The sequence below is a fragment of the Heptranchias perlo genome, chromosome 11 (assembly GCF_035084215.1).
Source record: "Heptranchias perlo isolate sHepPer1 chromosome 11, sHepPer1.hap1, whole genome shotgun sequence".
NCBI lineage: Eukaryota > Metazoa > Chordata > Chondrichthyes > Hexanchiformes > Hexanchidae > Heptranchias > Heptranchias perlo.
In genome coordinates, this window is record NC_090335.1 from 59,839,705 (window position 1) to 59,857,360 (window position 17,656).

Consider the following 17,656-nt stretch of genomic DNA (forward strand, 5'->3'; position numbering starts at 1 on the left):
CTGGTGTACTGACTTTTCCATCATGGCATCTAATTGCATTTTGACTAACCTCAATGCTTGATAGATGTTCCAAACATCTTATCCTTTAGGCAACTCTGACTCCTAAATCTTTATGATGCATGAGCTGGCATCAGTGCTAAAGTGAAAATCTAAACTTGAATGCACTATATGGCATGGCATTGAACCATACAGACTAGGAAGGTCCCAAGTTAGATCGTTGGTCTGTATTTAAATAGTTTATCTCAACCAAATGACGATGGGGACATTACAGTCGGCCTCAGTGTCACCAAGGCCTGGAAGAGGAAAATTCATCCAGGTATCCAGCTTCTGATCACTGTTCTCCAATACCTGGTGAAGTTCACATGTGTGGCATTGGGTGAAGACAGATCAGGTCAGGCTGCAGTGGTCTACATGGTCAAATAGCCCACTCCCTCATCATTCCATCTCTCCAGCTCCCTATGCTCCTTTAAGATCCTCCTCAAATCCTACCTCTTTCACCTTAAGCTTTTGGTCATCCCTCCTAATATCACCTTCTTTGGCTCGGTGTCCATTTTTTGATTGCTCCTCTGTGAAGAACCTTGGGATGTTTCTCTTTGTTTAAAGTGCTATATAAATGCAAGTTGTCATTTTTAACATTTACAGTCTAAATCTGATGCACGAAGAATAGCCATGTGGCCAAAGCATTTGGAGGGCCACATGTAGAGGCATAGTCCAGTAGGAATCACTTTCTTCAGGAGTGGAGGAGTGAGTGGGAAAAAAAAATGGGAGAGGGATAAAAATCCAAATTCAAACGTGATGTCTAACTTTTGATGTTGAAAAAAGTTGTATCTCAAACAGGAACCGAGCTTTAAAGGTAAAACTGAATCATAATGAATTATATGCTTTTTCGTTTGTCTTAAAGCAGGAGCAGGAGACCAGTTACACTATCATGAGGTCAAAGGGCACCAATGTCACCATCAATGGACTGAAACCGGAGACCACCTACCTGTTCCAGATCAGGGCCCGGACTGCGGCTGGTTACGGGACCAGCAGCCGCAAGTTTGAATTTGAGACCAGTCCTGACTGTAAGTGAAAATTAGTTTCATTGAAAGGAAAAAAATTCCATTATTTAAGAAAGGAGGGAAAGGGAAGCCAGGTAACTACAGACCCATCCTTAAAGTCAATTGTGGGGAAGTTACTGGAATCTATCACCAGAGAGAGTGACTGAGCACTTGGAAACTTATGAGCTTAGGGAATGATTACATTGCTGTAATTTCATCAGAGAGTTCAGCTAATGGTTTATGCGATCACACTTTATATCACCATTGGAACCCCTCAATATGACTAATACTTTGTAATTTATACCAGCTAGCCACTCTCCACGGTAATGATGATCCTGACGTTGTTTCTGATCTGCCTAAATTCCATCCCAAGAATAAGGTATTTTCTTTTGGTTTCAGCCTTCTCCATCGCCGGTGAGAATAGCCAGGTCATCATGATTGCCATATCAGCAGCTGTTGCCATCGTCCTCCTCACAGTGGTGATGTACATCATAATTGGGAGGTCAGTTCTACTTTATGTTCGATGTCAAAACTACCATTTCCCATGTAATTTTACTGTACATGGAAGGTAGCAAATGTAACCCCGCTATTCAAGAAAGGAGGGAGAAAACAAGGAACTGCCGGCCAGTTAGCCTGACATCAGTCGTCAGGAAAATGCTGCAATCCATTATTAAGGAAGTGGTAACAGGGCACTTAGAAAATCATAATATGATGAGGCAGAGTCAACATGGTTTTATGAAAGGGAAATCATGTTTGACAAATTTGTTAGAGTTTTTTGAGGATGTAACTAGCAGGGTAGATAAAGGGGAACCAGTGGATGTGGTATATTTGGATTTTCAAAAGGTATTCGATGAGGTGCCACATGAAAGTTTGTTACGCAAGATAAGGGCTCATGGGGTTGGGGGTAACATATTAGCATGGATAGAGGATTGGTTAACGGACAGAAAACAGAGAGTAGGGATAAACGGGTCATTTTCAGGTTGGCCGACTGTAACTAGTGGGGTGCCACAAGGATCAGTGCTTGGGCCTCAGCTATTTACAATCTGTATTAATGACTTGGATGAAGGGACTGAGTGTAATGTACCCAAATTTGCTGATGATACAAAGCTAGATGGGAATGTAAGCTGTGAGGAAGACACAAAGAGCTCAATTTTGAAATGGTGGCGGGATGGCAGCGGGGGGAGGGGGGCGGGGATGGGGGTGAAGGTGCGCATGGCAAACCCGAATGAAAAAAACTTACCTTTTCCGACGCAATCATGATGTAATTGATGGTGATTAAAGTTGTTTCCCAGTTTTGCGCCCGACGGCCAGCCTAATTGTCAGGCTGGCTGCAACGTTGAGGGTGGTGGGGGGAAGAGAAGGAGAGAGACCGAGACCTCATCGGGCGCTGGAACAGAGAGTGGAGGGCGCTGAAGATCGGGGAGGGGAGAGGGGAAGATCAGGGGTGGAGAGGGAGGGAGATCGGAGATGGAGACATCGGGGGCTGAGAGGGCCATCGGAGAGGGAGATATCGGGGGGAGAGGGGGACATCAGAGAGGGAGACATTGGACATCGGAGCAGGGTGGAAAGGTAGGATTATTTTGTTTTTTAACTTTGTGCAATGGTTTTTTATTTAATTTATTTTGTTTATTTTTGCCTGATCCGGCCCCTCACGTCTGGTTTCACCAGGCGTGAATCGGAAGCCGTAGAAAAGCCGCCCAGGTAAGTTTAAAATCGTTTTAACTATCTATCACCTCAGAAATAAAGTACCTTAAGTACCTCAATGAGGTACAGTGGGTTCTTTAACTATCATCCCGCCGGCTTTAATTGCCGGTGGGACCTCCACATTCAGGAAGCGCGAGTACACACAGGCGCGTCTGTGGGAAACCCGGAAGTCAGTGGGTTGGGTCCGGCTTCCTCACCCACTTGGGATTTTCCCAATTTTCGCAGGCCCCCCACCCCCATTGCACCCACAATTTCCTTTGAAAATCGGGGCCAAAGAGTTCACAAAGGGATATAGACAGGTTAATGAATGGGCAAGAAGGTGGCAGATGGAATATAATGTGAGGAAATGTGAGGTTATTCACTTTGGTAGGAAGTGTAGAAAAAACAATATTTTTTAAATGGTGAGAAACTATTAAATGTTGTGTCCAGAGATACTTGGGTGTCCTAGTACAAGAAACACAAAAACAGGTACAGCAGGCAATTAAGAAAGCAAATGGCATGTTGGCCTTTATTGCAAGGGGGTTGGAGTATAAAAATAAGGAAGTCTTACTACAATTGTATAGAGCTATGGTGAGACCTCACCTGGAGTACTGCATACAGTTTTGGTCTCCTTATCTAAGGAAAGATATACTTGTCTTAGAGGTGGTGCAACAAAGGTTCACTAGATTAATTCCTGGGATGAGAGGGTTGTCCTATGAGGAGAGGTTGAGTAGAATGCACCTATACTCTCTGGAGTTTAGAAGAATGAGAGATGATCTAATTGAAACATATAAGGTTCTGAGGGGGCTTGACAGGGTAGTTGCTGAGAGGTTGTTTCCCCTGGCTGGAGAGTCTCGAACTAGGGGGCATCGCCGCAGGATAAGGGGCCAGCCATTTAAGACTGAGATGAGGAGGAATTTCTTCACGCAGAGGGTTGTGAATCTCTGGAATTCTCTACCCCAGAGGGCTGTGGATGCTGAGTCATTGAATATATTCACGGCTGGGATAGATGGATTTTTGGACTCTCGGGGAATCAAGGGATATGGGGATCGGGTGGGAAAGTGGAGTCGAGGTTGAAGATCAGCCATGATCTTACTGAAGGGCGGAGCAGGCTCGAGGGGCCGTATGGCCTACTCCTGCTCCTATTTCTATGTTCTTATGTTCTTATATTTGTAAGAGGTAATTTACCACAGCTTAAATAGTTTCCTTTGAAATTGAAGGATCATGGTTATTTATACAATACCAATAGACTATTTAATGACAAAAATTTATAAACTTAATGGGACCATTATGGGACATTTTCCCATTATTATCCTCCTTGCCTTGCACCATCATCCCATTTGTCATTTAATCACTTTTGCCCTCTACCCTATCACAGACCTTCCCTTTTGTTCTTTCCTCCCCTCTCCCCCCCACCCCACCGCCTTTCCCTGGCTCTGTACTTGCTTAAAAACTTTAACTCTTTAACATCTTCCAGTTCTGACAAAAGGTCTTCGACCTGAAATGATAACCCGGTTTCTTTCTCCACAGATGCTGCCTGACTTGCTGAGCTTCTCCTGCATTTTCTGTTTTTATTTCAGATTTCCAGCATCCGCAGTATTTTGCTTTTGAATAAAGTCTTGGTTTAACATCTCATACGAAGGATAGAACCTCTGACAATGCAATGCTCCCTCAGTACTGCACTGAAGTATCAACCAGGATTGTGTGCTCAAGTCCTGGAGTGGATCTTGAACCCACACCTTCTGACCAATAGGCACTACCAACTTAACCAAGTTGGCACTGTAAGCTTATAGTAAGCTAACTTCCATCCACCCAAAAACAAAGTCACCCACATCACAGGTTTTGTATTTTGGAGGAGAGGACCTTTCAGGAGTGAGATTAGAAAACATTTCTACACACAAAGGGTGGTAGAAGTTTGGAACTCTCTTCCGCAAATGGCAATTGATACTAGCTCAATTGCTAAATTTAAATCTGAGATAGATAGCTTTTTGGCAACCAAAGGTATTAAGGGATATGGGCCAAAGGCCGGTATATGGAGCTAGATCACAGATCAGCCATGATCTTATCAAATGGCAGAGCCGGCACGAGGGGCTGAATGGCCTACTCCTGTTCCCTGTGTTCCTATGTCCTATGAACTGGAGTTTCTCATCCCTGGCCTGATGAACCAGCAGTGCCTGGTGTGCCCAGTGAAAAGAGGTATACCAGCTACTGCAGAGGCACAAGTGGGACCCACCTCGGGGTGCAGGACTGGGTTATGGCCCAGATCCCTAAACACATTTTTTTCTACTGTGATTTTTTTTGGCCTCCGTACGAAGGGAGCCGATGGGTAACCTTGTGTAATGTTTCCTGGTTTTGGCCCCGGCACATCCCTCATGGAGCAGGCAGCCTTTCTCACATTTTGTGGCCTTCACTGTCCGGAGGAGCACTATTGATGAGCCCCCAGTGGTGCGGGCCCCTACTGGCAATATTTGAATAAAGTTACCTTTCACGGACTCCGTGTACTCTGGTGGGGGTCAGAAGCAGAGATCACCGGTAAGCACATCCCAGCGCTTATACTGGGATATCGACCCCATCGATATTTGGCTCAACATAACCACCCAGATGTCTTAAATAAGCGAGCACAGGCTACTCTAGCCAGAGGAATAAGAAACATTCATAAAACATTAAATAAAAGGAGAGAAGAGTAAGTAATACAATGAAAAAATATAGAATTTCTTCCCTACCTGGTCTTAGCTCGCTAATAAAGTCAAAACATGTTGCCTTAGGCCAACAATCAATCATAGCTGGATCTTGTTGCAGATAATATGGACTCTTGGGGGTAAATTTTAACGGGGAGCTGGGAAGAGGATGGGGGGCGGGGGGGGAATTCCTGACAGGAAACCCTGAAGTATGTGTTTCCCGGACGTCCTTATGATTTTGACGTAAGGACGTCTTTCCTAATTTTTATGTAGGTCACCCGCCCGACAGCCAGCCAGATTGACAGGCTGGCTGTCAGTCGGACGGGAGAGCAGCCAGGGAACGGATGCAAGCGGGTAAGTCTTAGTACGGGGGGAAGTTGGTCATCGGGTGCTGGGGTGGGGGGGAGTTGGTCATGGGGGGGGGGGTGGTGGGTCGGTCATTGGGGCGGGTCATCTGGATCGGGGGTGATCAGGGGGAGTCATCGGGGGTCAGGGTCATCAGGGGAGTCATCGGGGTCGGCGGTCATTTGGGGGTCGGTCATCAGGGGCCCAGCCATGGGGGGGTTCAGATAATCAGGGGGGATTGGACATTGTGGGGGTTGTCGGAGATCATGAGGGGGGCAGGTCGGAGATTGTTGGGGGGGGGGTCGGACATGGGGGAGAGGGTCGACCGATCGCGGCAGGTAGGCTTGTTGGGCCTGGAGGAAACACTCCTTCTCACCTCCTCTTACATGGCGTGAAGCAGAAGGCTTGGGAATTCTGGCACCCAAGAGTTAAAAGTAAAAAACCTATGGAGTATGGAGGCACACAGCCTCCTTGAAAGATTTCACCGACCAACCCGCCTCCTAAGTGCGGGCTGGTCACCCACCCCTCCACCCGCCTTCGTTAACATCGGAAGTGGGCGGGTTGCCGTCGGGTTTTACTTTTTTAAAAGATTTTTACCACCCCAGCTGCACCCAACCCACCCGTTCGTGGGGTTAAAATTTACCCCATGTTGTAATAATCACCAGAAGTAATGAGATAAGTCAAGAGGGGAATTGCAAGAGCAATTGTGAAAATACCTAGAATTACATTGATGTGGAGATGCCGGTGATGGACTGGGGTTGACAAATGTAAGGAATCTTACAACACCAGGTTATAGTCCAACAGTTTTATTTGAAAATCACAAGCTTTCGGAGGCTTTCTCCTTCGCCAGGTGAGCAAGTGTGTGATTTTCAAATAAAACAGTTGGACTATAACCTGGTGTTGTAAGATTCCTTACATAGAATTACATTGACATTTCGGAGTGTGCTGTGAGCTTTTTGCATTTCTGTAGAGGGAACACTTGTTAATAAAATATTTGACATTTACAAAAGTAAAATAATCTTTCCGTGCAGTGAAATATTGAAACGCTTGATTACTAAGAGTGTTTAATTTTTTTTTGATTTTTATGCAGGTTCTGTGGGTACAACAAATCAAAGCATATTTCTGATGACAAAAGAATATATTACCCAAATGGTCACAGTAAGTATTGAACTTCAAACACTTTGCAATAAACTACATCTGTCTTCACGCTTATTACGCTCAAAACATATCTGCTTTTAATAAATCAAGGTTAAATTGTCTGCATTTGCACCCCCACACAGAGAATCCCACACCAGGAGCACATACCAGAATAATGGAACACGAAGGCCCCTTTTACAGTCTGCCCGATGTTACTTCCATTTAAATGAGTGGAAGGAAAATCAGGCAGGCTGTGTATTGGCCATGCAGTCCCCTGCAGCCAATATTCCAATGTACATTAGCGGTGTGGGGGTAAAGAAGTGGAAAATTGCCATAAATTATGTTATTTGGATAACATTTGTGAAAATTAAAGACAATGCAAGCCTCGAAAGTACTGTTTGCGATTTTAGAAAATGAATACTTGGTGGGTTTGTGTGCCATTCCTCTGTCTGCTATTTAAATGCAGAAATTGACCGATTTAAAATAAACCCAAAAAGGCTGTGTTAAAATAGGAACTTGAGCTCATAATCCAGGCTGACTCTTCAGTGCAGTACTGAGGGAGTGCTGCACCGATTCAGATGAGACGTTAAAATGAGGCCCCATCTGAGGTGAACGGAATAGATTCCATGGTATTATTTGAAGTAGAGCAGGAGGGTTCTCTTGAAGTCTTGGGCAACATTTTCCCTCAACCCAAACAACTAAAAACAGATTATCTGGTCATTTATCTCATTGCTGTTTGTGGGATCTTGCTCTACACAAATTGGTTGCTTCATAGTCAGCCCTAAACTTGCCTTGAACTACTTTAAACATGTATCCCCATGTCCTATTCTTGCAACTTAGTTTAAAGTAATTTTCCAAATTTATCTTTGCCATAACATTTACTATTTTGTAGACCTCTATAATATTACCTCTCACACACCCTCTTCCAAAGCTAAAAAGCCCAAGTTTCTCCAGTCTTTCCTCATTACGCTGACCTCTAATATTAAGTATCAGCCTACTCCTTGGCAGCAGTTATGATGCCCTCATTTTGCAGTAGCCCACCATGCCAGCATTATTTGAAGAAGCAAGCAGACTAACTAGTTAATTAGTTGCAATAGAACCAAGACTACCACATGGTGTGCTAGCTCTCAACCCCAATGAAAACCCCCCGTATGCAGAAATACAATGAAACTTATGCCTCCACCCAAATTCTGGTATAACATGCAATTGGCACACTGAGGCAGAGATTCTGCTGTCTGGACAGATCAGCGGGGTTACTGTTCTACAGGTCTGACAAGGCATCAAAAATGATCTGAGCCTGCAGTTCTTGCATAAACGTGAAGAGAGGGGAACCCTTCAGAAATAAAACCAGGAGAATCGGTCTGAATCCTTGATGGAGGAGGAAGAAGAAGAAGAGGTGATGTGCAACTAGGAAGACTATTACATCAGCCATTGACTGATAGAACTTTTATTTAAATCTCTAAATTGGGCCCATCATGAACTGCTTTATGGTCTTCATCATGATATACTGACCCCATGAAAAATATGCTCTGCCTAATCACTACTGCCTGTACTACCATATATCGTAGAGAGATGCTACACTGAGACAAGGCACTTTTGTACAGGGAGGGTGGATGAGTGAGTCATCCAGTCTGCTGTTACATATCTTAGATGGATTGATTACAGAGTGATATTGGCAGGGATCCAGGTGAAGCTTGGCAGCCAAATTTTCACTTAGGGGAGAATGATAGAATGGAGAAATAGAAAAGGGAAAATAAAAACTTGGGCTTACAAATGTTTTTTTAAATTCAGGAACACCACTGAATCTGAAATGTTTGAAACAGCTGGATTAATTGTTGACATTTTCTGTATCTGTTCTCTCCACAGTGATTATCTGTGGAAGCCATAGTGTTGGGAATATTGTTAAGTCGTATTAATGCCACGGGTGCATGTGATATTTCTCAACTTTTGTGTTAACAGTTAAACTTCCAGGTCTACGAACATATGTGGATCCACACACATATGAGGACCCCAGCCAAGCTGTCCATGAGTTTGCCAAGGAGCTAGATTCTTCCTCCATATCTATTGATAAAGTTGTTGGTGCAGGTACTAAATTCTACATATGATTATTAAATGACTGCAGATTACTGGTATGAGACAATTGATAGTTACGTCAATGCTGTTCAGGCACTGCATTGATCTGCATACAAAAGACAGGACCTTCATGGATAACATGAGGTTAGCTCATTTATGTCATTCTCTGCACTCAGGGTTTATTGCTCCAGACGCACTTTTAGCAGCAAGACTGGAAATTTGGGTGCCAACAGCCAGTGGACACCTGCCTGCCCATTCTGTGCCAGGGCATGGGATGAGGGGACACAAGGGAGCACGAGGCATAGGGGAAAGGTTTGATTTTTAAGGATGACCTCTCATTCAGTGGCCACTGCTCAGGCATTCCAGTTGCATTATGGAGCAGTCCCTAATTCGAATAGAATTCGGGGGCCTCAAAAAAACATGGCCAAGCTCCCGCCTCCATTTACACTGGCTGCCCACACTGGAACTTAGTTGCGGCCTTAGGTGCATTGCAGGCCTCAGGCCATCATACCTGATAATGAGAGTGGGCACCCAGCACACCTCAATATGGAGGTGGCTCCCACTTCCTGTATTATCAACTTCAATGCGTCAAGGGCCTACCATTGGATTATTGATCCCATTATGTTTTAAAACTGTCTCAAAATAGTTCTTTCCAAATACAACCATAATCTGAGGAAACATGACCCAGTTTTGACATGAGTAATTTCTACATGTGATGCAAAACGAATGGGATGTAGAGCTTATTTTGAATCTACAGACAGAATCATTGGTTTTTATACTGCAGGAGAATTTGGAGAAGTGTGCAGTGGGCGTCTGAAGCTACCCTCCAAAAAGGAGATCTCAGTAGCTATCAAAACCCTTAAAGTTGGTTATACCGAAAAACAAAGGCGGGATTTCCTGAGCGAAGCAAGCATCATGGGACAATTTGACCATCCGAACATCATTCATCTGGAAGGAGTAGTCACAAAAAGTAAGGGACCTGCCTTAATGTAACCAGCATTTTTATTAATATTCTCTATATACCGTCTATTGGAAGGGAAAGTGAGCAAATGAACTTCCCTACGGTTTCTGAAGAAAGGTTGGAATATGGAATAGAGGATAACAAAATTTTAATATAAATTTGTCACTTGATGCATGCTATACAAACCGCTATGCTGTATCAATACTGTCCACCGACGAACTGATCTGATATTACAACTGCCCAATGTGAATAACTTTAAAACAAAGGGATGTCCTCTCAGCTGGTCAGAAACGTCTTCTTCTCCTTCTGCAAACTTTTCTGGGTTTTTTTTGTTGCAAGTGTTACCTCACCTTCTACATTTCTACATTGTCCTTTATGGGGTTTTGATTTGCCAGTTCATCCTTCCTTAGCTGTTTCATATCCACCATGATTGCAAGCACAAGACTAGTGTCAACAGATGAAAACATCCAATTCAATTCAAATGAACGACTGATCTATTCACCTGGATGCAAGCCTTCTCAGAGCTGGTCACTAAATACCTATAAAAACTGAATTTGCATACATGGAGAAAAATCACAAATGTGAACATTGCACTTGTGGATTTCAAAATATTTATTTGAAGATTGAGGTGGTATAATGCCGATTTTTAATACTAAGATGAAATAAAAGAGACTTGGGGCAGATTTTCCTGTTCCAGCTCCTGAGTCTATTGGATCGCCTGAGTGCAGTGAATACAGGAACATTGGTTGGGGAGGAGTACATGCCTTTTAAGGGAGCCTTCCTCATTCATCCATCCAATTCAATTAACGGATGGAAAATAGGGCAGGCTCTGTTAGGCACACGTGTTCCTCCCTGCCCGACTTTCCTATCATCGTTGCGCCCAAGCAATTCAACAGTCTCAGAGGGACAGATTTTCCTGTTGCTGCATCTGAGTCACACCTGGAAAAGTTTGAGTCAGTGTGGTTCGTTTGACATAGCCTCCCTTCATCCTCCCTGGCTACATTCAAGTAAAATCATATCTCAAGTATGGGAGTATTGGTCTGTGTTCATCCCTCAGTGTCAGTGTTTCCCTTGTGGTGTGAGGAGACCACAGACATTAAGGGATGAAACACTGACCAGTACTCCCAGATAGCCTGGGTAGGGGTATGAGCCCAGAGCTGCAAAGTTCTCATCTATTGCACTTCAAAGATAGCAGACCTGCATCCCTTCATTTGTTGCTTTTTAAAAAAATATATACTTTTTAAGTGAAAAGGACATAACATAATTAGTGATTTTGCTTGTGTTACTGTTATAGAACCACATCAACAGCCGCTACCATCAACACAGAGCTTAAACAGGATAATTCCAATTTATATCATGTTACGTTATGCTTGCACATGTGAATTTTCTTTCTTTCTTTAGGTAAGCCTGTCATGATTGTTACAGAGTACATGGAAAACGGCTCCTTGGACAGTTTTCTCAGGGTAGGCGCACTGATGATTCACCAGGTCGTTCAAATTAACAGCTTCTAATATCCTATTTGTTGACTTTAGACTGGGCACAAAAACTTTATCCATTCTCTTTCAGAAACATGATGCCCAGTTCACAGTCATCCAGCTTGTCGGCATGCTTCGGGGGATAGCTTCAGGCATGAAGTACCTGTCCGACATGGGTTATGTGCACCGGGACCTGGCTGCTCGCAATATCCTTGTCAATAGCAACTTGGTGTGTAAAGTGTCTGACTTTGGACTCTCCAGGGTCCTTGAAGATGATCCAGAAGCTGCGTACACAACACGGGTAAGGAAACGCCCTTCTGCCCAGATCATGCCATCAATCCCGTCTCTTCGTTATATTATATCAGTATAATATTTCATAATCGGATAATAATCAAGACATAAAGCAGGTGGAAGCTGACAGTTCACTCAAGTGATATGGCCCTATAAGTTTGTGTTTTTGACCAGTGCAGGTGTGCTGAAAGGTGATTAGATTACATACCAGCTGTAAAAGCACAGCTGACATTTAAGATCAAGAATAAGAAAAAGCTTTGTCTTCTTTGTGCAATCCCTCTCTCACCTCTAGCCCCAGCCTCTCCCCTGTATATTGCAACCTTTCCTGTCACCTTCTACTTTATTGATATTATTATGACCAGTGTTTCCTGAGCTTTCTTCTGTTGTTCCTCCTATCATATTAAAAGAAAATGAAAGAAAGGTTTGCATTTATATAGCATCTTTCATGACCTCAGGATGCCACAAAGTGCTTTACAGCCAATTAAGTACTTTTGAAGTGTAATGTAGGAAATGAGCTCCTCAGTTTTTCCTTTCTCCTACAACATATAGGCTTTTAAAACCCAAACTTGGTATCACCCACGTACCATTTCTTGATTTACCGCAGTTTATCTTGTGCCATTTGCCGGCTTGGTGGTGCACTGCACTGTTAAGTTGGCCCTTCACTTAAGTTTTTCAATCAAAAGGAGTGTGCTGCATTAGTAACGGAGGAGCTAGTACTCATTTAGTAAGGTCTTGGCTAGATATTTATAAATGGTGTACCTCTCTTTTACAAACAATGAACATTGTCTGCACATGTGTCACGTGTTTGCTGCATGATACACAGGCTAGTATCTTATATTATACAATACATATCATAATTCATTTATGGGATTGAATCCTGCTGTGCTACTCCCATTTGATTCTCTTATACAAACAGCCATTATTGTTAGATCAGTTCTTTATTATTTGGAGGTAATAGATTTCACAACATGTAGACAATTCACTAAAAGCACAAAGTTGATATTTTCTGACTTAATAATATTTCCTGCATTTCCCTGCGTGTGTGGGACACCATGGATTACAACTTTTAATACAATTAATTCCTTCATGAACATTTTCAATCAGCAAAGGTATAAACTCATTAATTACTTCCTCCACTTACACCAGAATATAACAATAACATTGTCCCTTGTTGCTTCACCTCAAAGCCACATACAGTTAACATGATACAAAGTACTGTGCCACCAATTAGCCTCTTGTGTTAGCAATGGGAAGGCTCAGATATGAATGTCTACCTGGGAAAATCACTTGAACTTCATTAACTCCACTTGTTTATACAGCCTTCTGACAATTATCAGGGTGAAAAAAGTAAAATAGCTCTTTCATCCGATCTCAAGTTAATGAAAATTGCTTTGCTTTGACAAATCTGGTGTGCTAACCCCATGGCACTTACACACCTGCTTGTACACTATAATTGAAATAATTCATCTTGATAGGTAATATTAGCATTATTGGTGCTGGTTCAGCAGTACTCAGAAAACACAGTGAAAGTTTGGAATTCTCCATTATCTTTTGTGAAATCACAGTTTTATGGCTGGAATATTTAATCGTAAAATCCTAGAAATTCCTGTTTACAATATTATCAGCCCACTAGCACGCAATGTGTTCATGTGACATTCCTTTTGTCCACTATTTGAGTGAAAGCATTAACCCGTTTAAAATAAACTGGCTAAAATAAAAGACAGAAGAATGTCATACAAACACGTTCAGCCATTAATATTACCAGCATTAGTTACCAGCCTCGTGTTATTGCTCCTCCCACACAGCTCCCGGGTGGTAGCATGTGAGAAGGGCTGTAAATGGAACTTTTCAAATCACAAATTTGAAGCCGTTCACAATCATTATTATTATAAAAATTACTGCAGATTTGATGCATTCTATTGGTGGCATCCAACTTGACCCCATTTGGGGAAGATTCCTCTGAACATTTGATGTAGTAAAGTCTCAAAGGTTTCTATAAAGGACATTTACAATTGTTCCATACCTAGCATACAGATGGAACCTTCCCCCAAAGTGTTTTGGTCTTGCAGGAAATTTTCACAAGGTGATGCAGTCTCTTTAAGATCATTATGCAGGCTTTTGGATAAGATGGAGAAGGGAATTTGCCATGCATCTATACAAAGTGTGCAGCACTATTACTGCAGAGATAAGCTATTATCATCCTGAGAACTTAGCACACCCATTCTGCTTGTATCTATACCATTCAGCAAGTAAGTGCAGTTCAGGATGCAAGATTTGTTAATTGGCTTTGTGTAAAACTCCAGCAGTTTTCTGTTGTGCCTCATATTTTCATCTCACTCAGTTTTACAATTTGTCTCCATCTCTTGACATGTGACCATGTTGAGCTTGGTCAGGTCCCAATGATGGATCAATGGTTTAGAGCATAATTCCTGATTAAGCATACAAGAATCTAAGTGAAAACAGTGGGCTAAACCAACCACTCAGCTACTTAGAGAAGAGACCTCTGAGGTTTCCACATGCTTGCTTGCAATATTATACATGCCAGTATAACAAAAATGATTATATTAATATTATGGCAAGCCATTAAGTCGCTGCATAACTGCAGCTTGCATGTCTGATTTAAAAGAGGTCTTCTGATATTTTCTTACTCCCCTATATGAAGTTTATGGAGTACGACCCTGTCAGAATTACACATGTAAACAAAAAGGGCTGTCAAGAGAGAAATAGAACTTGCTGTCATTTGGATGTTTTCATAATATATAGAAGACCCATTAATAGTGCAGATTATTTAGCATCAATGGAAAAAGTTGTAGAATTTGCACATGTAGGCCTGATTCAAAGTCCACTATTGTCCTATTTGCTGTAGCCAATTTCCTAATAAAATAACCTCAGTTTGCTGTAAAAAGCAAACAGCAATGCCAAAGCTTAAGCCCAGGGATACACACTGCTCCAACCTGTAACTTAAGCACAAATCTGATCAGACTGTTACCAAATCACCGCTCCATTTGAACACAGATCACAGCAGGGAGTCAATAGTATCACACGTACAATACCTCCAAAGCAACTTTCTGTGTTCCTAGCAGCCACCAACATCATATTCTTGAGGTGTCATTATACAACAACAGTAACAACTTGCATTTATATAGCACCTTTAACATAGTAAAATGTTCCAAGGCGCTTCACAGGAGTGATTATCAAACAAAATTTGACACCGAGCCACATAAGGAGATATTAGGACAGGTGACCAAAAGCTTGGTCAAAAAGGTAGGTTTTAAGGAGCATCTTAAAGGAGGAGAGGTAAAGAGGCAGAGAGGTTTAGGGAGGGAATTATAGTTGTATCCAGCTGCACCTTTTTGCTATGCCACTTAAGAGTTGAAATCCCTCTGTGGGATATTAGGAACAGATATTTTAATTCTAATGGAATCCCTGTGTTTGCTATTTAATGAAGATGTTAACCTGTTTTTGAAACAGTGGTCAAAGGAATTTCATCACCAGTAATGTACCTAGAATTTCAACTTATTAATGTACAAAATAAAGTTCTTATGAAAGAAAAAAAATAGAAGTAGGATGACATCTGGAGTGTAGTTTGTGCTGATGAAGGTGATAACAATAATTAGCACTTTGATTTATTTCCATAATGCTGACTGCTTATTATTTCTTTCTCCTGAGCTAATATAGCAAAGTCATTTTTTCCCCCCATATCAGCTCATCCCTTACCACAAACGAGTTTACTTGCCTGGGTGAAATTATGGTCTGGGCTGCTGATGAGCTTTACTCACCTGTGATTTTTACACTTTAAGTTTGAGCTGATCACATCGTCAAACCAATCTTCGGACTTTTGATTGGCTGTGGCAGGTTTTATGCAAATGAAACCTAGTTTTTTGTAAGATATTCTCACTTCCGAATTGGAAGATGGGAGCCAGATGGAAGAAGAAAACCGGCTCGTAAATAAGGGCCCAACATTTCTATGTTCACTAATCCGACTGGAAAAAAAGGCGGTATGAGTAAAGAGTGGTGGGATGTTGGAGAAAGCAACAATGAATGAGACATCCTGTATAATATCGCTCTAGGCATTTCTGCCCCTCCACAAAAGGAGTAAGAAATGCTAGGAAAAAGTGAGAAGGAAAAGACAAGATAACTTATTAAAAGCATAATTAAAAGTTATTAATGATGAGCTAGATTGGCATTCTAGAGCTGCAGAGATCATATCAAAAAGTGAGCATTTTACTCCAAGTCAGACCTGAAGTTTGATCAGAATCAATGAGAAGCAGCTTTCATAATATCACCAGAGCAGTAAGAGAGTTGAATAATACAAAGGAGTTTTCTGTTCGAAAGCATGGGTGTAACAGCCAGTTGCCATGGAGCAGGAGGTAGACACGGTGGGAAAGTGGAGTTGAGGTAGAAGATCAGCCATGATCTTTTTGAATGGCGTAGCAGGCTCGAGGGGCTGCATGGCCCACTCCTGCTCTTATTTCTTATATTCTTAGGACAGGACGGTTTGGGAGGATGGAAGGCATAGGATGCACAAGACCCATAACAGTTAACTGGGCATTGTGAAGGAGGTGCTGGTTCACCAGGAAGGTACTGAGAAATGACCATAGATAACTGGGTGTTAGGCTCCCCCACACTATCCAGAGTACCTTCCAATAATGAGTATAAGGAGGCCTGTGACTGGTCAATGAGATGCCACTTTTATACTAGCTGCCAGTTCAAAGCAGCCCTAGGCAACCCTGTTGGGCCACTCAACAGGTTGGGCCCACGTTCTTTACGAACTAATCCCTCATCAATTTACCACTACTATTACTCCTTTCTCACTATACTGTTATCTTCATATCCTATAGCTTGCGTTTCTGATTTGCTCACAGCTTCAAGTAGGGATAAAGATGGTTGGTGTTCAGGTAGCTGGTTGTCCACCAGTTCTGTTTGCTGTGTTACACTATAAGCATGCTTGTCCATTTGGGGATTGTATCATCATTTACACGCATTATTTGTGTTTGTCTGCAATCAGTATGTGCATTTTGATGTAACATATCATGGAAATCATAGAATATATGGTTAACGTGGTACATACCACTAGCTCTACCCTCTTATCCAAACTCCACCGTCTCAATGACTTCTAATCTCTCCCTCATGTGGAGTGAACGTTTTAATATCTGGGGTTTTATTTGATGTACACTGTTATATTTTTTTTTAAATTGCTTTGAAACATAAGCGTAATGGAGATTGAGGTGTTGAGATGGATTTTGATGTGAGCTGCGAATGAACGGTGCCAGCCCTTCACCAGACTTGCACTTGCCCATAGACGTTCTATGAGCTTTTGTAGGACAAGTTCCTCTAAATTAGAGATCCAAAAAGCACGACGTCCTCTACAGGGCATCTGGGACCTGTGTGAACAGGGCAGGCAGCGCTGTATCTCCTTAACTAATCAGATTGAAGCATTGTTAATGAGCAGCGTAGTCTGAACCAGGAAGTATAAGTTAGAATAGTGAATTCAATGTCAAATCAGGTACAGTAAGCAAAATAGAAAGGGAAAGAAATATTGGATTAAGACACAGAGAAAGAGGAGACAGAAAGAAAAATTAAGAAAAAACATTTTTATTTAATTGTTTTTTAAATGTCCAACAATAATTAAAATCTGAAGGAATGAGACTTCACACTCGTAAAAGTTAATTTTCCGTGCCAGCGGGGTTATTTGGCAGTAACTAAGCCTTAATGAAATGAAAAATTTCTTCTTCTTCTACTTCTTTGTTATTACCAGTGAAATCCCATTCTCACAGATCGCTTGTTTAAAAGCTGCACATTCCTGTGATTTTCTTACCATTTCATGAATACTTGGGAGAAACATGCATTTCTCCTGCTTTCAATGAAATGACCAAATTTTGAGCCTCATGCTATGATTTACAGGAAAAAAAAGCAAGATAAATAGGTTCATTTAGGAAGAAAAAGAACAAAGTTAAACTAATAACAAATAGG

The 17,656-nt window shown here is 42.0% G+C and overlaps 1 protein-coding gene across 2 annotated transcripts in view; it reads left to right on the forward strand.

Annotated features, from left to right (window-relative positions):
* Positions 1–17,656, forward strand: part of epha3 (eph receptor A3) — a 218,528-nt gene that overhangs the window by 164,116 nt on the left and 36,756 nt on the right. The window contains exons 7-13 of one of the 2 annotated variants that reach the window (XM_067993160.1): positions 902–1,064; positions 1,440–1,542; positions 6,837–6,904; positions 8,843–8,968; positions 9,741–9,926; positions 11,319–11,380; positions 11,484–11,693. In XM_067993160.1, coding sequence (XP_067849261.1) covers positions 902–1,064; positions 1,440–1,542; positions 6,837–6,904; positions 8,843–8,968; positions 9,741–9,926; positions 11,319–11,380; positions 11,484–11,693 — 918 coding nt within the window. The remainder of the gene's footprint in view (positions 1–901; positions 1,065–1,439; positions 1,543–6,836; positions 6,905–8,842; positions 8,969–9,740; positions 9,927–11,318; positions 11,381–11,483; positions 11,694–17,656) is intronic. The other variant, XM_067993161.1, reaches the window with a different exon arrangement.